The 21,390-nt window shown below is 40.8% G+C and overlaps 1 protein-coding gene across 3 annotated transcripts in view; it reads right to left on the reverse strand.

Annotated features, from left to right (window-relative positions):
- The window catches only part of LOC134350557 (zinc finger protein 236-like), a 160,240-nt gene that overhangs the window by 27,740 nt on the left and 111,110 nt on the right, over positions 1-21,390 (reverse strand). For all 3 annotated transcript variants that reach the window (XM_063055924.1, XM_063055915.1, XM_063055904.1), the window contains exons 18-23: positions 18,461-18,612; positions 16,566-16,751; positions 11,834-12,101; positions 8,051-8,154; positions 1,257-1,622; positions 526-674 (exon numbers count right to left, since the gene is read on the reverse strand). In XM_063055924.1, coding sequence (XP_062911994.1) covers positions 526-674; positions 1,257-1,622; positions 8,051-8,154; positions 11,834-12,101; positions 16,566-16,751; positions 18,461-18,612 — 1,225 coding nt within the window. The remainder of the gene's footprint in view (positions 1-525; positions 675-1,256; positions 1,623-8,050; positions 8,155-11,833; positions 12,102-16,565; positions 16,752-18,460; positions 18,613-21,390) is intronic.

Consider the following 21,390-nt stretch of genomic DNA (forward strand, 5'->3'; position numbering starts at 1 on the left):
GGGAATTACCGGAAGTTGGAGAATTCTATGTTCATACCAAGAGGCTGGAGACTACCTTGACGGTATATGAGGTGTTGCTCCTCCAACCTGAGTTTGGCCTCATCATGGCAGTAGAGGAGGCCATGTATGGACATATCTGAATGGGAATTGTGTTTGTGTTTGGTGTTGAGAACTAGTTACTACTTCAACTTTAACCAATTTCCCCCGGGATCAATAAAGTATGACTATGACTACTACTACTACTACTAACTTCGCCTATTTAATGAAAATGAGGTTAGCTGCTCACTATTACATGGACTTTGGAGCAATCCATGAAGGTTCACGAATTGATAACTCTATACCTGCATACTTTGAGACCTCTCAACATGCAGTGTTTTTGAAGAATATGAAAAGCAAGATTCCAATGAAACTCCCCGTAGCAGAACCTGCCAAAGCTGGGTAGATGCATTTACATCACTGGCAGCCCTATAATAATATACAGATTTATAAGCTACATCACAGCAACTCTGATGACAAACACTATACCTGTAGTGTGATGTTGTTTATATTGGTAGGATCAAGGCCAGAGATCTGGACATTTTGTCCAACCAGGTTAGCAGAGACAAGCTGCAACTGTATTCCTTCGAGAATGGCAAAGCTTGCATCCGTAAGGGATAATGTTAAATCACCTCCCGCTGCCAGAGAGGAAAAAAAATTAAAGACATATTATTATATGGTTTAGTTTAACGAGTTTATTAAAATCTGATCAGTTGTTTGTTTTTGACATTTACACCCTCATGACCTAGTTTTGATGTTGAACATTAAACTTACCAATAATTAAAAATATTACTCCTGTTACATCTACAGTGCATTCATTAAAACTGTTTCCATTATTTCAAAGTTGCTGGTGAACACAGCAGGCCAGGCAGCATCTCTAGGAAGAGGTACAGTCGACGTTTCAGGCAGAGTCCCTTCGTCAGGACCCTTCATCAGGCCTGAAATGTCGACTGTACCTCTTCCTAGAGATGCTGCCTGGCCTGCTGCGTTCACCAGCAACTTTGATGTGTGTTGCTTGAATTTCCAGCATCTGAAGAATTCCTGTTGTTTTTGTTTCCACTATTTACCAGCTTTTAAGTTAATTACAATATCTAAATCCTCAAGTATTAATGCGATGGACGAAATGGTCAAATGTATTATTTAATTTCACGACTCAATTGCAAACAACTTTCAAATGGTACTATGAAATACATTGAGAAATAAAAATAATTGCTGCTTACTTGACATTGAGGAAGGAAGTGTGGCTTGTCCAACTAACCCCTGCTGCAGAAGGTTCTGATCAAACTGATTGGTCATAACACCATTATTGGCGATGCAAACATTTGCATCAGCAGTTGTCAGCAAGTTAACAGGCTGCAAACTCTCTGTTGTTTGGCGTGTTATAGGCTTCCGGATTTTCTTTGGCAGTGAGGTAGGCTTAAAGTGAGATTGTATGTGGCTCTTCCTGTGCCCTGATGTCCGGAAGCGCACATCACAATGAGGGCATTTGAAAGGCTTTGCTCCAGTGTGTAGACGCATGTGAACTTTTAAGCTACCTTTGGTCGAGAAGGGAGAACTGCAAACATGGCATTTGAAGTGTTTCTGACCTAAATTTCAAATACAAAAATAGAATTTTCATAACTACATAAATAATAAAAGGGCAAAACAAATGCAAACATAAAACTTACCACATGTCAGGCTAAGAATATAACTGCAAATAAACAAATGTTTCGTAAAATGTACTGCTAACTTTCTTGTTAGGTTGGTAATGCAGTTTTCTCAAATAGTATTCGTAATTTATGAACTCTCTCAAAATGAATTTATTTAAGAAATGGATAGAATTTCTTAGCTAACCCATCTAATTTTGCTCTCTTCTATGCTAATCTTTCAAAGGAATACATTGCAGTAGAGGTTCTAATTAATTACCACTTCCTATGGATATCTTGCTTCAATGACACCTCTATATGGCATGGTTCAAAGCTAACTTCCTAATGGAAACAGAAAATATATTGCTGGAGAAGCTTTTACTCTGACAGCAATTCAGATCTTGGTCACCATGAGCTTCAGAAATTTATTATCATGTTAAGTACCTTGTAGCAGGCTAACATTAAAAAAAATCATTGGAAGCGCAAAGCTTCAGCATTTAAATAGTGTTTTGCAATCAAAGTCATTCTTAAATTTATACATCTAACAGCAGGGATTCTAAGGCAACAGCCTAACACATCAATCATTAGATTTTATTGCTGAATTCATAGTAAAGTGCCAGGACTCACTCTAAACAAGATACTCCCAAAATAGATTTGTTAAGGTTTGAAGTAAGTGGAAATGATTTTCTTATTGATCTCATGCACGTACTCTTAAAACCAGTTTAACTACCTTGAGTAAGAAATTTGAATGAAGTGTCTGCAGTATATCAGATCCAGTAACTGAAAGAAATGATGGGAGTGATAGAGTGGAAAGGCTATGCAGACAATGAAAAGAAAGGAAAGTGAATGCTTTGATCTTGGGAGCCTGTTATAACCACAAGTTGTGATGAGGAGCAGAGAATTTAATTTTAAAATATTATTATGGGATTTGCAGTTTAATAGATCAACTAATGTCAACATGAATCAAAAATAAAATCTGCAATTAATTTCATGGGAACCAGACAATTATTATGGTGGCAGAGTGGTTAAATTTCTGGACTAGTAGACAGAGGTCTGGAGCACAGCTCTGGAGATACAAATCTGAATCTTACCACAACAGAATTTAATTCAAGTGATTAAGTAAATCTGCAAACTGGAAAAAAAAACCTCAGATCTGCAAATGACTAATAAACATGAGATTGTTAGGAAAACATACCAATTTCACTCATGTCATTCAGGGAAGGAAAAAATAAGATTTTATTTTCCTTGTGAGATCAATTAATGTGATTGACAGCACTGTGAAAGGGTATAGCAAATAACTTGGCAAACAAAATAACAACGGATTAATTGTAAATTCACAGGATTTTGACATGTACAACAAAAGGCCATTCAATCCCTCATTCAACTATACTGTTCAATTGGATCTTCTCCTCAAGGACAATGTGCTTCCTTCCCACTGATGCAGTGACTGATGAGACCAACAGGCAACTTGGCGTCACTTTGATAGATGAGATGGACGGTACCTGATGAACCAGGCAGGTGAGTAGTTTATGAAGGGATGCGCACCTCCTTCTGTTTCACCAGGGTTTCTGTTCTCTCCCATTGGAAGATGGCCTTCAATGTTGAGTGGTCATGGACTCAAGATTCCTATTGCTCTACATACTTCCAAATCCATTAACAAACTTGCCTCACAAAAACAATTAACTGTTGAGGAGCATACTCCCATCAACCCTATCTACCTCAGGTCTATTTTTAACTCTCTGAACTGGACAGGCCCAACAGGAAACAACTTTTATCCATCTTTCAGTCATATTTCAGCCAATAAACTACAAGCTCAAAGATAATTTTAATGGAAATATTTTGATGGCTTAGTCCTGTTACTATAAAATATTGTTGCAACATATAGTGAAGCAGTGACCAGTTTAGACCCTACCCAAGATCCACAAACCTGCCTGTCCTGGCCGACCTATTGTCTCAGCTTGCTCCTGCCCCACCGAACTCATTTCTGCATACCTCGACACTGTTTTATCACCCCTTGTTCAATCCCTTCCGACCTATGTTCGTGACACTTCTCACGCTCTTAAACTTTTCGATGATTTTAAGTTCCCTGGCCCCCACCGCTTTATTTTCACCATGGATGTCCAGTCCCTATATACTTCCATCCCCTATCAGGAAGGTCTCAAAGCTCTACGCTTCTTTTTGGATTCCAGACCTAATCAGTTCCCCTCTACCACCACTCTGCTCCGTCTAGCAGAATTAGTCCTTACTCTTAATAATTTCTTCTTTTGTTCCTCCCATTTCCTCCAAACTAAAGGTGTAGCTATAGGCACCCGTATGGGTCCTAGCTATGCCTGCCTTTTTGTTGGGTTTGTGGAACAATCTATGTTCCGTGCCTATTCTGGTATCTGTCCCCCACTTTTCCTTCGCTACATCGACGACTGCATTGGCGCTGCTTCCTGCACGCATGCAGAACTCGTTGACTTTATTAACTTTGCCTCCAACTTTCACCCTGCCCTCAAGTTTACCTGGTCCATTTCCGACACCTCCCTCCCCTTTCTAGATCTTTCTGTCTCTGTCTCTGGAGACAGCTTATCCACTGATGTCTACTATAAGCCTACTGACTCTCACAGCTATCTGGACAATTCCTCTTCTCACCCTGTCTCTTGCAAAAACGCCATCCCCTTCTCGCAATTCCTCCGTCTCCGCCGCATCTGCTCTCAGGATGAGGCTTTTCATTCTAGGACGAGGGAGATGTCTTCATTTTTTAAAGAAAGGGGCTTCCCTTCCTCCACTATCAACTCTGCTCTTAAACGCATCTCCCCCATTTCACGTACATCTGCTCTCACTCCATTCTCCCACCACCCCACTAGGAATAGGGTTCCCCTGGTCCTCACCTACCACCCCACCAGCCTCCGGGTCCAACATATTATTCTCCGTAACTTCCGCCACCTCCAACGGGATCCCACCACTAAGCATATCTTTCCCTCCCCCCTCTCTCTGCATTCCGCAGGGATCGCTCCCTACACAACTCCCTTGTCCATTCGTCCCCCCCATCCCTCCCCACTGATCTCCCTCCTGGCACTTATCCGTGTAAGTGGAACAAGTGCTACACATGCCCTTACACTTCCTCCCTTACCACCATTCAGGGCCCCAAACAGTCCTTCCAGGTGAGGCATCACTTCACCTGTGAGTCGACTGGGGTGATATACTGCGTCCGGTGCTCCCGATGTGGCCTTTTATATATTGGTGAGACCCGACGCAGACTGGGAGACCGCTTCGCTGAACATCTACGCTCTGTCCGCCAGAGAAAGCAGGATCTCCCAGTGGCCACACATTTTAATTCCACATCCCATTCCCATTCTGACATGTCTATCCACGGCCTCCTCTACTGTAAAGATGAAGCCACACTCAGGTTGGAGGAACAACACCTTATATTCCGTATGGGTAGCCTCCAACCTGATGGCATGAACATTGACTTCTCTAACTTCCGCTAGGCCCCACCTCCCCCTCGTACCCCATCTGTTACTCTTTTTTATGCACACATTCTTTCTCTCACTCTCCTTTTTCTCCCTCTGTCCCTCTGAATATACCTCTTGCCCATCCTCTGGGTCACCCCCCCCCCCGTCTTTCTTCCCGGACCTCCCGTCCCATGATCCTCACGTATCCCCTTCTGCCTATCACCTGTCCAGCTCTCGGCTCCATCCCTCCCCCTCCTGTCTTCTCCTATCATTTTGGATCTCCCCCTCCCCCTCCAGCTTTCAAATCCCTTACTCACTCTTCCTTCAGTTAGTCCTGACGAAGGGTCTCGGCCTGAAATGTCGACTGCACCTCTTCCTACAGATGCTGCTTGGCCTGCTGCGTTCACCAGCAACTTTGATGTGTGTTACCAGTTTAGACACTTCATTTTTCAAAGCCCTCTTCTGCTTTCACTATTAAACTAAATGTTTAGTATTAATCCCAAAAATACAGCTATTAACCAGTCCAGAATTATATTTAACTCTGGATGATTCAATGAGTACTGTTGAAACAACTATTACCCATTTCCAAGCATACAGTACTTTTACTAGTACTCGCATCGTGGCCTAGTACGGCAATTCAAATGCATAGGAATGCAAGAAGCTACAGAGAATAGTGGATACATCCAAAGCAACACCAGCACATTTCTCGCCACCTCAGTAGTATCTACAGGAGGCGCTGGCTCAAGAAGTCAACATCTATCATCAAAGTACCCAAATATCTAGGTCATCTTCTCACAGGTACCATCAGGCAGGAGGTACAGATGTCTTCAGTCCCACACCGCTGGATCTAAAAACAACAGCTTCCCTTCATCCGTTCATACCTTGAGCCGACCAATACAACTCTAATGACTATTTCAGTTTAGCAACACTAAGAGGAAATGCAGTTAATCTTCATCTACTTTTTCTTTTAAAGTGAGCAACTTTGCTTTCATTTACTCAAGAAACTGACGAGCATTACAGGTTATTATTATGAGTTTTATTTAAATGGTGAACTATCACAGCATGCTTGTTGCGCTGAGGGACTTAGGAGTGCTTGTGCATGATTGCAAAGGGCAGCTTTGCAAGTGCAACAGGTTATCAAGAAAGCAAATGGAGTGTTGGCCTTCATTGCTGCAGGGATTGTAGGTTTTTGCAAATAAAATGAAATGAGGCGTTTCATGTTTAATGAAACCTATAACACATTCTATTGAACTCCAAACCCTTAACAGAAAAGCGTGCTATAAATCCTTACATAACAAAACTTCAAACCTCTTAAAGTGAAACCCCAACTCAATGTCGATGATTGCAAATTATGTACATTTCTCCCAATTACATTACCTTACAGGATTAAATTTAAAAGCAACAACGCTGCGATGGTACAGGATACTGGTGAGGCCACACCTGGAGTATTGTGTGCACTTCTGGTATCCTTACTTGAAAGATTTATTAGCTTTGGAGATGGTGCAGAGGAGATCCACCAGGTTGATTCTGGAGATGAGGGGATTAGCCTAGAGGAAAGATTGAGTTTGCCTGGGACCATACTTGCTGATAGTCATAAGAATAGGAGAGGATCTTATAGAAACATAAAATTATGAAAGGGATAGATAAGATTGAGGCAGGACATTTGTTTCCACTGGTGAGACAGACTTGAAACAGATGAAACAGCATCAAGATTTCAGACAATAGACTTAAGATAGAGATGAAGAGAAACTGCTTTTCCCAGAGAGTAATAAATTTGTGGACTTCTCTAGCAGTAGGAGATACCTAATTAAATACATTTAGGACACAGATAGAATTTTACATAGCGGGGAATTAAGGATTATGGGGAAAGGACAGATAGGTGGAGCTGAGTCCATATCCAGATCAGCCATGACCTTACGGCAGAGCACATTTGATGGATCAGATAGCTTACTCTTGCTCCCATTTCTCACGTTCTCATGTACAGCTTATGCCTGCTGCATTAATCATGCCAGGTTCTCCCAGATGTTCAATCACAGGCCTGTTCAGTATGTTGCTCAACTACTCTGAGCCCACCTACTAAATTTCAATGCCAAAACCACAATGAAATTAGCAAATAAGCTTATGGTCAACTTTTTTACGTGAAGGTAATCCAAAGTATTGGTTCATAAAATGCTCACTGCTTCCAGTTTCAAGCCACCATGAGGTAAATTTGAAGTTTTCAAACCTCAGCTCCAGGCACTGGCAATAGTGATGGAAAACTGGCTTCATTACAAAATTTTCCATCCACTTAACAGAAAAATGTTTAGTTCAGCAAATTGCACTCAAATGTCTATCAAGCTTACTCCAGAAGCACTGAAAGTAAAAAAAAGTTTTATTCACAAAAAAAGCATTAATGCACAAAGTGGACCTGCCCAATCTACCATTTCCAAACATTCACATCCTGCTTTTGTGCAATTAGCAAATAGTGTTTGTATATTTACTACTTAAGCAGAATATCACTTTAGAATTAAATTTCAAAACAAAGCTGGACGACACCAAATATCGGTCTCTTATGTGAATTCAACTGGCTGTTGACTCCTGAAATAACAGCAGCAGCTCAATTCCTTTTAGGAACAGATATATAACAATCTCCCCCAATTTAGCACCAACAGATCCATCAGAAACAAGAGTGGTTTGAGTAACAATGGAATATGTCAAACTAGTAAAGTAGATTCTGAGTCTTAGTAAACTATGCATTTGCTGTACTTGTTCATGTTTCCCTTTAAAAATAAATAAAATCAACGCAATTACGTAAGTAGCTAATGCAATAACACCTTAAATAGGAAAACACGAACTTAAGGAGTAAGTAGTTACGCTTGGAAATGAAAGCTTTCTGTTTAGCTAAGTGTTTTATAGCATCCATCAACCACAAATGTCTTTTTATAACAACTTAATAGAGAAAGCAGTACTAACCCGTGTGAGTTTTTAAATGACAATCCAGCGTAGACTTCACTGTAAAACTCTTCCCACATTCATCGCATTTAAAAGGCTTCTCACCAGTATGAATTCGTATATGCCTAAGCAGGATGAAATAACACATATTACTGTTACTATTTAGATAGACTCAAAATTGCTTCTTTTAAATACAAAATTTCAAAAAATATCCAATTAAATTACCAAAAGTCATTATGTTTCTACATATGAGTTGGCTAGATATTTAACAGATGAGAGACAGTTTGCATACCAGGCTGCAACACCGTCTGATATGGGGGGCGGGGGAGGAGTACTGCACAGGACCAGAAGTAGCTGCAGGGGGTTGCAAATTTAGTTGGCTCCATCTTGGGTACTAGTCTACAAAGTACCCAGGACATCGTCAAGGAGCGGTGTCTCAGAAAGGCGGCGTCCATTATTAAGGACCTCCAGCACCCAGGGTATGCCCTTTTCTCACTGTTACCATCAGGTAGGAGGTACAGAAGCCTGAAAGTACACACTCAGCCATGCAGGAACAGCGCCTTCTACTCTGCCATCTGCTGCCTAAATGTACATTGAACCCGTGAACACAACCACCCCTTTTTTAAAAATATATATTACTTCTGTTTTTTGCACGATTTTTAATCTATTTAAATACATATACTGTAAATGATTTATTTATTTTTCTTCTTCTTCTATATTATGTATCGCATTGAACTGCTGCTGCTAAGTTAACAAATTTCACGACACATGCCAGTGATAATATACCCGATACTAAAACACTTTTTTTTTTAGAAAATTCACCTCTTTCAAAGATCTAAAAATACTGAAAGGTTACTTGAAGCTATGACAGAAACACAAAAATAATCTGCTTTTTTTCCCAATACTTTATAGAGGCATTTTGATCCAATGAGTATTAAATAATGAGGGGTATTGATAGGGTGAACATACATAGTCTTATTCCCAGAGATAGGGAACTTAAAACTAGAGGACATAGTTTTAAGGTGGGAGGTGAAATACTTGAGACCTGAGGGGCAAATTAGTTGACGCTTGTAAAGAATGAGCCATCAAGAATAAACAGTTGAGGAAGATACATTAACAATCAAGTAAAGAAATACGCAGATAGGAAAGGTTTAGGGGGATAGGCAGGTAAATGTGACTAACTTGGTGGACAAAATGTCAGTAATAGACAAGTTAGGCCAAAGGGCCTGTTCCCATGCTGTATTTTCTCTGACTCTATGGCCTTGTCCCAGGTTACCTGCAAAGGCAGCTATAGGACAGAGAAACTACTAACTTTCTTTCAGGGATCAGTACTGCATTATATTCCACCAGCGAAATGGCATAGGGAAGGTGGGTGGATGAGAGGTTAGTAATGAACTGGACAACTCTTTAAGAGAGCTTTTAGGGGGATAAAGAGGTAAATGCCCTGCTAAAGTAAGATAGACTACAGAATGGCTCTTCCACCAAGTACTGAAATGACTCTCATGCTTGCTCAAAGTTAAAACTTGCAATGTCAGTCATGTGACAGGTAGTAATCGGGCATTCTAATGATAAAAAAAATTGTACCCAAGGTTAATAAGTGCTGGTGTCTGTTATTCTTCAGCACCAGCTAAAGCATAACCCATTTAAAAGACTGCACAAATTTAGCAGTCTTTCAAAATAAGGGTGACTGAAAGATGATAGAAGATCACAGAAGTCAATTTTACTTGCAGGAATATTTCCTTACTATGTTGCGGCTCTTTTTAATTTCCTTAAATTAGAAATGCTCATTATTAAAATTGCTTATTGGGGCAGAAAAATAAAGATAATGTGGTACACGAATAATAATTACAGATCAACTTGCTCATTATGATGACATATGGACAATTGATGCTTAGATATTGAATTATCCAAGGCACCAATAAAAATTAATGAACCATGCAAAGTTTAAACCCTGAATACATATTTTAATCTATATCTTGTTTCACTTCACAAGCCAATTAAGCAAGATAGCTTGTCAATTAAGCAGGATAATTAACACGTTCTCAGTGCAATTTAACATTCCTTCACTCGTTTTTGACTTTTCCATAATTCACCTTGATACCAGCTCCATAAAGACTACTTACAGCATTAAAGGCAATTTCAATATTGATAGATAACAGTTTTCCAAAAATATATATCTTTGGACATCAGTAAAACAGTTAATTTCAGACACTGCACTCACAACTCAAACCAATGAAAGCATGTTGTTTTTAAAAGACATATTCCAACTCTGAACGGGAAGCAGAAACAGAGGACAAAATGTTAGTGGAACTGAAAAAGTGAATGGGAATTTTTTACAGAATGATTTAAGGGCAGAGAAAACGGTACATACATATGACTAGAATAAAAATAATGCAAGCTATAACCAATGTAAAGGATAGAGGAGGGAGAGATTGCAAATTAACAAAGCTGTAATACCAATTACATTTATTTAAACTTCTGCTTTCCATATTCATGTTTGTCAAAGTTATTTCTGATACTTGACCATAATGTCATCTCAACAATGAACTATAGCAACTTAACTGGCTATAGATGACAACTTAGCAAAAAATGACTTACTTTTTAAAGCATTTTTCAAGATAATAAACATGATAAAATATTTTGTGGTACTCACTAATGACTGGATACTAATTATGGACAGTGATGGATGAATATTCAATGAAATGAAGGAACTCTACTGAGTGTAGGTAGAGTGGTAAGTTATGAGTAGCTATAAAAAAAAGTTATTTCTGACTTAGGAAGTAATTAAGACAGTTCTCAGGAAGAGAACTCCTATGCAATGCAGCGACTCACTGGGCTTTGAATTGTTGTGACATAATCTAACAACTGTGTTGGTGCGTGGCCAAGTTGTTAAGGTGTTCGTCTAGTGATTTGAAGGTCGCTAGTTTGAGCCTTGGCTGAAGCAGCGTGTGTGTCCTTGAGCAAGGCACTTAACCATACATTGTTCTGTGATGACACTGGTGCCAAGCTGTGTGGGTCCTAATGCCCTTCCCTTGGACAACGTCGGTGGCGTGGAGAGGGGAGACTTGTAGCATGGGCAACTGCTGGTCTTCCATACAACCTTGCCCAGGCCTGCGCCCTGGAAACTTTCCAAGGCGCAAATCCATGGTCTCATGAGACTAACGGATGCCTAAAAAAAAAAACTAACAACTAATTTTATGCAACATAAAGCATCATATTCCACAATGAAAATAATGCTTTTAATGGCAAATGTTTCTTGGTATTCTGTATTACTATTACTACTAAACTCCACCATCTCCCAGCTTTCTAACTGAGTACTTCATTGATATGTCAGCCCACATCACAATTGTATCATAGACTGTGACCGGTACCCTTAGCTTAATGAAATCAAAACTAATATTGAGCAACATGTTTGTTATCTTGAGGCAAATTAGGGTAGATAACATCCCCAGGGTCTGACTAGGTGTTCCCTCGGACCCTGTGAGAGGCAAGTGCAAAAATTGCAGAGGCATGGGCAGAGATATTTAAATCATCCTCAGTGACAGGTGAGATACCGGAGGCTTACAATATAGCTAATGCTGTTCTGTTGTTTAAGGAAGGCTCCAAAAAAAAAACCCAGGAAATTATAGGCCAGTGAGCCTCACATCAGTAATGAGAAAGTTATTGAAAGGCATTCTAAGAGAACGGATATATGAGTATTTGGATAGACATGGACTAATTAGGGATAATCAGCATGGCTTCATGTGTGGTAGGTCATGTCTAACCAGTCTTACAGAGTTTTCAATCGATAGCATCAATCCTCACCTAACTAAGTCACTGGGCTTTTTGAAGCTCTTAGTACAAAATGAGCACTGGTTTGCATGTTTAGGTTCCTCTTCCATTTCTGTGTTCTTATCCTTCATCTCACTGACACGGTCCTTTTCTGCTGCCGATTGCACTAACACTTTTTCAGAAATTGTAGCATCTAATCTCGTTTCAGTTTTTGCCAGTTCTGCCGTCTCCTCTTCTGTAAATGTGATGATCCCAATCCTTGGCCTTCGCACAACAGGTCTCTCTAGGTTTTCATCCTCGTCTATGTTTACAGGGTAAAAGCAGAAAACATTTTTTTGGTCATATTTAAAAGACTCCACCATAAAAAAAACAGACTTGTGTAGATTGCCAGCAATTATTGAATGTAGAAATGACATGCCTCTACCAGTGAATGAAAAACGAAGTGCTTCGCATGGCAGGCAGCATCTGTGGAAAGAACAACCGCTAACATTTCAGATTGGTCAACTTTCATCAGAAATGGGTCTTGATGGCAGTGACCTTTCTGATAAAACATCATCAACCTGAAACAGTATTTCTCTCTCCACACATGGTGCCTGTTGGTTGAGGACTTGCAGTATTTTCCCATTTTTTATTCCAAATTTCCAACATTTGCAGACTCTGCTTATTAAATTTCCATGAGTTATTTTGTTTGGAGCTAATGCCTTTTGATGCTGAAACATTAATACAACGGGAAAGCTCCTGGGAGAACGTATGAAGGAATTGGAGCTGCAGCTCGATGACCTTTGACTCATTCGGGAGAATGAGGTGATAAACAGGAGCTACAAAGAGGTAGTCACCCCTAGGTTGCAGGAGACAAGTAACTGGGTGACGGTCATGAAAAGGAGGGGAAATGCACAACCAGTGTAGAGGACACCTGTGGCTGTTCCCCTCACTATTGAGTATACAGTTTTAGATACTGTTAAGAAGGACAACCTACCAGGAGGGAGCCACAGTGACTGGGTCTCTGGCACTGAGTCTGGTGCTGTGGCTCAGAAGTGCAGAGAGGTGAAGGGATTGTAGTGCTGATAGGAGGTTCTTTCATAAGACGAACAGAGATGAGATTCTGTGGGCGCAATGGAGATACTCAGATGGTATGTTGCCTCCTGGTGGTAGGATCAGGGATGTATCAGATCACCAGAAGTCTTGGTGCATATTGGAACCAGTGACTGGTAGACAAGGTGATGAGGTCCTGAAGAGAGATTTTAGGGACTAGATAGAAAGCTGAAAAACAGGACCTCCAGGGTAGTAATCTCTGGATTTCTGCCTGTACCACACACCTGTAAAGGTAAAACTAGGATGTTTTGGCAGGTGAATGTGTGGCTAAGGAACTGGTGCAGGGGGCAGGGGTTTAGATTTATGGATCATTGGGATCTCTTTGGCGGGTAGGTAAGACAGGTTACACAAGAACCCAACGGGGTCTAATATCCTTGTGGGCAGGTTTGCCAGTGTTGTTCGGGAGGGCTTAAACTAATTAGGCAGGAGGATGCGAACCGTAGTGCTGAGGATGAGGCAGCTGGTTTTAAACAAAGGCAGTGAGATTCCTAGCAAGAAGAGGCTGATGATAGGGTAAAACAACAGTCAACAGGATGAGCTGCAATGTAAAAGGCGGACAGAATCGAAAAGGGTGTATACAGGATTGAAGGTGTTATATTTGAATGCACGGAGTACATGGAATAAGGCAGATGAACTTGTAGCACAGTTACAGATTGGCATGCATGATGCAGCCATCACTGAATCATGGCTGAAAGTAGATTATAGCTGGGAGCTTAATGTCCAAGGGATCGAAAGGAAAGGCAAGTTGGCAGAGGGGTGACATGACTCTTTTGGTAAAATAATTAAATTAAATCATTAGAGAGGTTACACAGGATCAAGTGATGAATCATTGTGGGGAGATCTAAGGAACTGCAAGGGTAAAAAGACCCTGATGGGAGTTGTATACAGTCCCACAAACAGTAGTAAGGATGTGGTCTACACATTATAATCAGGAGATAGAAAATACAAGCCAAAAGGGCATTGTTACAATAGCCATGCGTATTTTCAATATGCAGGTAGATTGGGAAAATCAGGTTGATGCTGGATCCCAAGAGTGGGATTTTCTAGAAGGTCTATGAGATGGCTTTTTAGAGCAGCTCGTGGTCGAGCCCACTAGGGGATCAGCTATTCTGGATTGAGTGTTGTGCAATGAACTAGAATTGATTGGAGCTTAAGGTAAAATAACCCTTTGGGGAACGTGATCATAATATGATTGAATTCACCCTGAAACCTGAGAAAAAGCTGAAGTCATATGTATCAGTATAACAGCTGAGTAAAGGAAATTACAGAGGCATGAAAGAGCTGACCAAAAGTGATTGGAAAAGAACACTGGCAGGGATGATGGCAGAGCAGCAAAGCCTGGAATTTCTAGAAGTAACTTGGAAGGCACAGGACATCTCCATCCCAAAGAAGAACTTGTATTCTAAAGGCAAGATTACACACCTGTGGTTAACAAGAAGTTAAAGCTAACATAAAACCAAAAATAATGGGGAGTTACATGATTAGGAAGCTTTTAAAATATGATAGTATGCTAGCCATTAATATTAAAGAGTATACCAAAAGTTTCTTCAGATACATAAAATGTAAAAGAGAGGTGCTGGACAACAATACTGGAGAGATAGTAATAGGGGACAAGGAAATGGCAGAAGTTCCAGAGTGTCGGGGGTCAGAAGTGTGTGAAATTGCCATTTCTAAGGAGAAGGTTCTTGGGAATCTGAAAGGTCTGAAGGTAGATAAATCACCTGGACCAGATGGTATACACTGAGGGTTCTGAAAGAGGTGGCTGAAGAGATTGTGGAGGCAGCAGTAACGATCTTTCAAGAATCAGTAGATTCTGAAATAGCTCCAGACGACTGCAAAATTGCAATTATCATTCCACTTTTCAAGAAGAGGTAGAAAAAAGGAAATTATAGGCCAGTTAGTCTGACCCCAGTGGTTGAGAAGATGTTGGAGTCAATTGTTAAGGCTGTGGTTTTGGTGTACTTGAAGGCACATGATAAAATAGGTTGTAGTCAGCATGGTTTCCTCAAGGGGAAAATCTTGCTTGACAAATCTGTTGGAATTCTGAAGAAATAACAAGCAGGACAGATCAAGGAGAATCAGTTGATGTTGTGTATTTGGATTTTCAGAAGGCCTTGACAAGATGCCACCCCTGAGGCTGCTTAACAATCAGAGGACATGGTATTACAGTACAGATACTAGCATGGATAAAGCAGTGGCTGATTAGCAGGAGGCAAAGAGGAGGAATAAAGGCAACCTTTTCTGTTTGGCTGCCAGTGACTAGAGGTGTTCCACAGGGGTCTATGTTAGGAGCGCCTTTTTTTTTAAAAAAAACATTATATAAAAATGACTTGGATGATGGAAATAGTGATTTTATTGTAAAGTTTGCAAATGATAAGATAGATGGAGGGGCAGGTAATTTTGAGGAAATAAGAGAGGCTACAGAAGGACTTAAGACTGAGTAGGAGAATGGGCAAAGAAGTAGCAGATGGAATACAGTGTTGGGAAATGTATGGTCATGCAATTTGGCAGAAGGAACTAAAGGGTAGATCATTTTCTATTCAAAAATCTGAGGCACAAAGGGACTTGGGAATCCCTGTACAGGATTCCCCAAAGGTTAATTTGTAGGTTGAATCTGTGGTGAGAAAGGCAAATGCAATGTTAGCATTCATTTTATGAGGACTAGAATATAAAAGCAAGGATGCAATGGTGAGGCCTCACTTTTGTGAGCAGTTTTGGGTCCTTTATTTTAGAAAGGATGTGCTGAAACTGGTGAGGGTTCAAAGCAGATTCACAAAAATTATTCCAGGATTGAACAGCTTGTCATAAGAAGAGCATTTGATGGCTCTGGGCCTGTATTCACTAGAATTCAGAAGAATGAGGGGTGACATCATTGAAACCTATCAAATGGTGAAAGGACTTGATAGAGTGGATGTAGAGAGCATGTTTCTTATGGTGGGAAAGTTTAGACCAGAGGGCACAGCCTCAGAATGGAGGAGCATCCTTTTAGAACGGAGATGAGGAGTGGCTTCTTTAGCCAGGGAATGGTGAATCTGTGGAATTTGTTACCACAGGAAGCTGTGGAGGCCAAGACACTGGGTATATTTAAGGCAGAGGTTGATAGATTCTTGATTAGTCAGGGCATGAAAGGACATGGGGAAATGGCAGGAAATTAGGGCTGAGGGAAAATGGATCATGATGAAATGGTAGAGCAGACTTAATGGGTCAAATGACCCAATTCTTCTCCTATATCTTATGGTCTTATGGACTGCAAACACTTAATCGTTCTGCTGCTGGGTTATCATTTCTAAGATCCATTTGAGAAGATAAAAGTAAAGGTAGAATGCTAGTTATTAATGAAGTTGAAGATGGCTGCTTTGTTCTGGAGCTGAGTTGAATGACTTCTAACATCTACAACCATAACCCTCACTCTCCCACTTTCATGGTCAATATGTTGAGATTGCTGAGTTTTCCATTTTGACTCTCCATGACTGCACATTTACCAGGGCTCTTCGATGCTACACTCAAGGCAGTCACTCTCAGCTTTCTGAAATTCAACTTCTTGGACCATTATTTGGCCAGGGTAGAAATGAGTCTTCAAGGAGAGTGGTAGGGGATGGAAGCGATGAAATCCCACTGTAAAACCTTCGACTGATAATAGAACACAACTGCGTTCAAGCGATGTATTTCATACCTCCTACTCCTGCAGTAGTTTGATGAGCTTTCATGTGCCTTTTGCAGTGAAGTGATGTTCGGAAAGTATCATCGCAGAAAGGGCACTTAAATGGTCTGAGGCTGGTATGGATTACCATGTGCCTTGTAAGACTCCCATTGGTAGTAAAGGTGGCATCACAAACATTGCATCTGTAGGCTTTAATACCTTTAAACATGTATAGACATAATTCAAAATGCCAATAGATGTTAAAATAAGATATCATTTGTTTCAAAAATACTGACAGAAACACAGCAATTGGTGTTACAGTATACAGCAGTTTAAACATCAAAACATCAACGTAATGATGGAAACCATTCAGCCTTTTACATCTATTCAGATTCATTGAACTAACTACTCAATTAGTTCTAATCCCATGCCTTTCTCAATTCCAGGTATTTATTGCAGTCTCCTTTGAAGTTATTATTGAGTCTGCTTCCACCTAACTTACTTTGGTGCAATTATTTTAGATTTTAATTATTTTGTCTCGGTGATTTCTAAGTAAAAGATAGGTAGTTCAATAAAAGAGCAATTCCGTTCTGAATCACATTTGACTTGTATTATGCTTGGCCAATTATTTTGTTTTAAAAATTATATTGAAATGCATGAGACAATTCACAACTAAATTCAGGAGTCAAAACTTTCTGAAGGAATAAACTGATTTGCTGTGGATAACAAGCTAGTTCAAATTTTCAGCTAGACAAATTAGCTGGCCGGAGCTCCCACCAGAAACCAGCAGGGGCCTTTTTTTCTTCAAGAGCAAATTGAAATCAATGAACTCAAGACTCTACTGCTACTTCTATCACTATCTGTGTTGTGAGAAAGCATTTTCAGCTTGCCCACAAATGGCTCTCATTTATCACACAGGCGTTGTGAAAACTCACCACTTTTCACAATGCTTTGGCTGTAAACCACTATGTGCTGTTCTGAGCCTACAAATGGGATTAGAAACATACACTTTGTAGAAAACCTATAGCACAATACAGGCCCTTTGGCCCACAAAGCTGTGCTGAACATGTCCTTACCTTAGAACTACCTAGGCTTACCCATAGCTCTTTATATACCTATCCAGGAGCCTCTTAAAAGACCCTATCGTTTCTGCCTCCATCACTGCCGCTATTAGCCCATTCCACGCACTCACCACTCTCTGCGTAAAAGACTTACCCCTGACATCTCCTCTGTACCTACTTCCAAGCACCTTAAAACTATGCCCTCCTGTGCTAGCCATTTCAGCCCTGGGGAAAAAGCCTCTGACTATCCACACAATCAATGCCTCTCGTCATCTTACACACCTCTATCAGGTCACCTCTCATCAAGGAGAAAAGGCCGAGTTCACTCAACCTATTCTCATAAGGCATGCTCCCCGATCCAAGAAACATCCTTGTAAATCTCCTCTGCAGCCTTTCTATGGTTTCCACGTCCTTCCTGTAGTGAGGTGACCCGAATTGAGCACAGTACTGCAAGTGGGGTCTGACCAGGGTCCTACATATCTGCAACATTATCTCTCGACTCTCTAACTCAATTCCACAGTTGACAAGGGCCAATGCACCACATGCCTTCTTAACCACAGAGTCAACCTACATAGCAGCTTTGAGTGTCCTATGGACTTGGACCCTAAGTTCCCTCTGATCCTCTACACTCACTATATTCTGCCTCATATTTGACCTACCAAAATAAACCACCTCACAGTTATCTGGGTTGAAATCCATCTGCCACTTCTCAGCCCAGTTTTGCATCATATCAATGTCCCGCTGTAATCTCTGACACTATCCACAACACCCCCAACCTTTGTGTCATCAGCAAATTTACTATTCCATCCCTTGTATAAATACAAGCTCTCATCTCTTATTACACATCAGTATACTCAAAGCCATTACCTGTATGTGTTCGCTGATGTGCTTTCAAAACACCTGAGGATACAAAACATCGATTGCACTGAAGACATTTGAAGGGCTTTTCACCTGTGTGCGAACGTACATGTTGCTTTAGATGGCTTGACTTCTTGAAACCTTTGGTACAGAATTCACACCTGGGGAATGCAGGAGATGGGTAAAAATAGTCAGTGTTAACAATGCACTAGACTTTTATATACCTTCAGAATTAGAGATGAAAATGGAGAAAAGGGATAGTAAACATTAGACCATGAGTTTATTCCCTAGAACAGAGGTTCCCAATCAGGGGTGCACAGACTGCTCGGTTAATGGTAGTGACCCATAGCATAAAAAAGGTTGGGAACCCCAGCCCTAGTGTTGAAGAATAAGGAGAGATTGATAGAGATAATATAAAATTATGAGGGCTATAGATATGGTAAATTCAAGCCGGCTTATTCAGCTAAGGTTGGGTGAGACTGGAACTAGAGGTAATTGATTAAGGGTAAAAGGTGAAATGTTTAAGCGGAACATGAAGAGGAACTTTTTTTCCCCACTCGGAGAGGTGTGAGTATGAAACAAACTGGCAGCATAAGTGGTGGATGTGGGCCTGATTTCAACATTTAACAGAAATTTGGATAGGCACATGGATTGGAAGGATATGGAGGGCTATGGTCCAGATGCAGTTCAATGGGATTAGTTGGCATGGACTAGATGGGCTGAAGAGCCTGTTTCTATATTGCAGTACTCTATGACTCAATTTCAAACATACTCAAGGGTTTAAACTTCTGTGGCAAGGAATTCCAGATATTTATGGCCCTTTATAAGGAACTCTTCTTTAACTCAATCTTAAATAGGCATCCTCTTATTCTGACACTATACTCTCTGGCCAGACTCTCATGAGGAAAACATCCTCAATACTTCAAGCCTCCCTCCCCAAAAATCTTACACATTTCAATAAAATCATTCTCATTTTTCTAAAGACCAAAATGTGCATACCCAATTAATTCTACCTTTCCTCATAAGACAATCCTTTCATATCTGAGGTCATCCCAGAATCTGAACAGCCTTCAATAATATCTCTCCTCAAATAAAGGTATTCTCCCTGGCAGTTGGTAGACTTTTAAAAAGACTTCAATATTTCAAAATGAAAGTAAGTGTTACATTTTCCTTCCTGATTACTTGGCACACACTGTGTTGCTGATTTCTGAAGTCTTTCTCTATTTAACAATGTGTTATCATTCTTTCTTCCAAAGGAAACTTCACATTTTCCACATTTTATAATTCATATCACTTTGCCCAATAACTCAACCCATCAATATCCCTTTATAAACCTGATATATTCTCCTCAAAACAGTAAAGAACAGGGTTTCCCTTCTTCCACCATTGATGCTGCCCTAACCACATCTCCTCCATTTCCTGGACATCCACACTCACTCCATCCTCCTGCCACTTTCACAGGGGTAGAGTTACTTGTCCTCACCTACCACCCGATGAGCCTCAAAATATAATTTTCCACAACACCCACCATTTTCAACCAGACCCGACCACCAAACACATCATTATCTTCCCTCCCACATCCACCCCCCCCCCCGGTCTCTGCTTTCTTCAGGGATAGGGATTGCTCCCTCTGGGATTCCCTTGTCCATTCATGCCAGCCCACTCCACTAATCTCCAACGAGGTACTTAACCCCACAAGCAGAAGCAGCGCTACACCTATGCATTCACTTCCTCCCTTATCTCCATTCAAATCCTTCCAAGTGAGGCAGTACTTCACCTGCAAATCTGCTGGGGTCATCTACTGTATCCAGTGCTCCCAGTGAGGCCCCCTCTAAGTGAGACCAGATGTAGATTGGGAGACCATGTTATCAAGCAGTTCCGCTCCATCCGAAAAATGCAGGATATCCCAATGGTCAATCATTTTAACTCTGATCCCCATTCCCATTCCAACATTTTGGTCCATGGCCTCCTCTTCTGCCACAATACAGCCACTTCCAGGTTCCAGGATAGAGGAGCAACACCTCATATTCCATCTAGGTTGGGGGTCCCCAACCTGATGGCATGACCATTGATCTCTCAAACTTCTGGTAATTTTCCCCCTCCCCCTTCTTCAATTTCCCCACTCTTGCCTCTTACCTCTTCTCATCTGCCTAACACCTCCCATTAGCACCCATTTCTCCATGGTCCACTCTCCCCTCTTATCAGATTCCTTCTTATCCAGCCCTTTACATTTTTTCTACCTATTATCGCCCAGCTTCTTATTTCATCCAGCCACTCCCACTCATCTTTGAAAGTTGTGTTACAAATGTTGATCACTTTGTACCAATGATCTCTGTAATGGCTCTACTATCGCATCTGGTTATCAATTCCTGTGTTGTGACAATGGCAGCAGGCATAAAGAAGCACTTCTCTTAGGAAAGAAGTCAGAGCCTAGTGCTTGTACCTGACTAGTAATCCATAGGTCTGTGCAAGTAACTTAGAGATATTTCGAATCTGTCTACAGCAGCTAAATTTAATTTGGATTAACCAGCTAGTAATTATAATGACATCTATGAAACTACCATATTCATTACAACTGCTTTCCAGCCAGGCTCTCTGATGAACTTTTGAATCGGAAGGATTGGTCAGGGCATCAAAGGACACGAGAAGGCGATAAGGGGTTGAATGGGATCTGGGATCAGCCATGATGGAATGGCGGAGCAGACTTGATGGGCTGAATGGCCTAATTCCGCTCCCATGTCTTATGGTCTAAGAGTGCCATCCATTCTTGGTTGGTCTACATTTAATCACACTCAATGTGGGGTTAAATGTCAGCTATTTACTGAAGTGATAGGTTGATAAATTTGCCAGCAATGCCCACGCTGCATGAATTAATTAAAAAGGGTCACATTAGTGAGGAGTAAATAATTATAGGACCATGGGCACAAGTAGTCCTCAAG

Source organism: Mobula hypostoma, chromosome 1 (genome assembly GCF_963921235.1).
Source record: "Mobula hypostoma chromosome 1, sMobHyp1.1, whole genome shotgun sequence".
NCBI lineage: Eukaryota > Metazoa > Chordata > Chondrichthyes > Myliobatiformes > Myliobatidae > Mobula > Mobula hypostoma.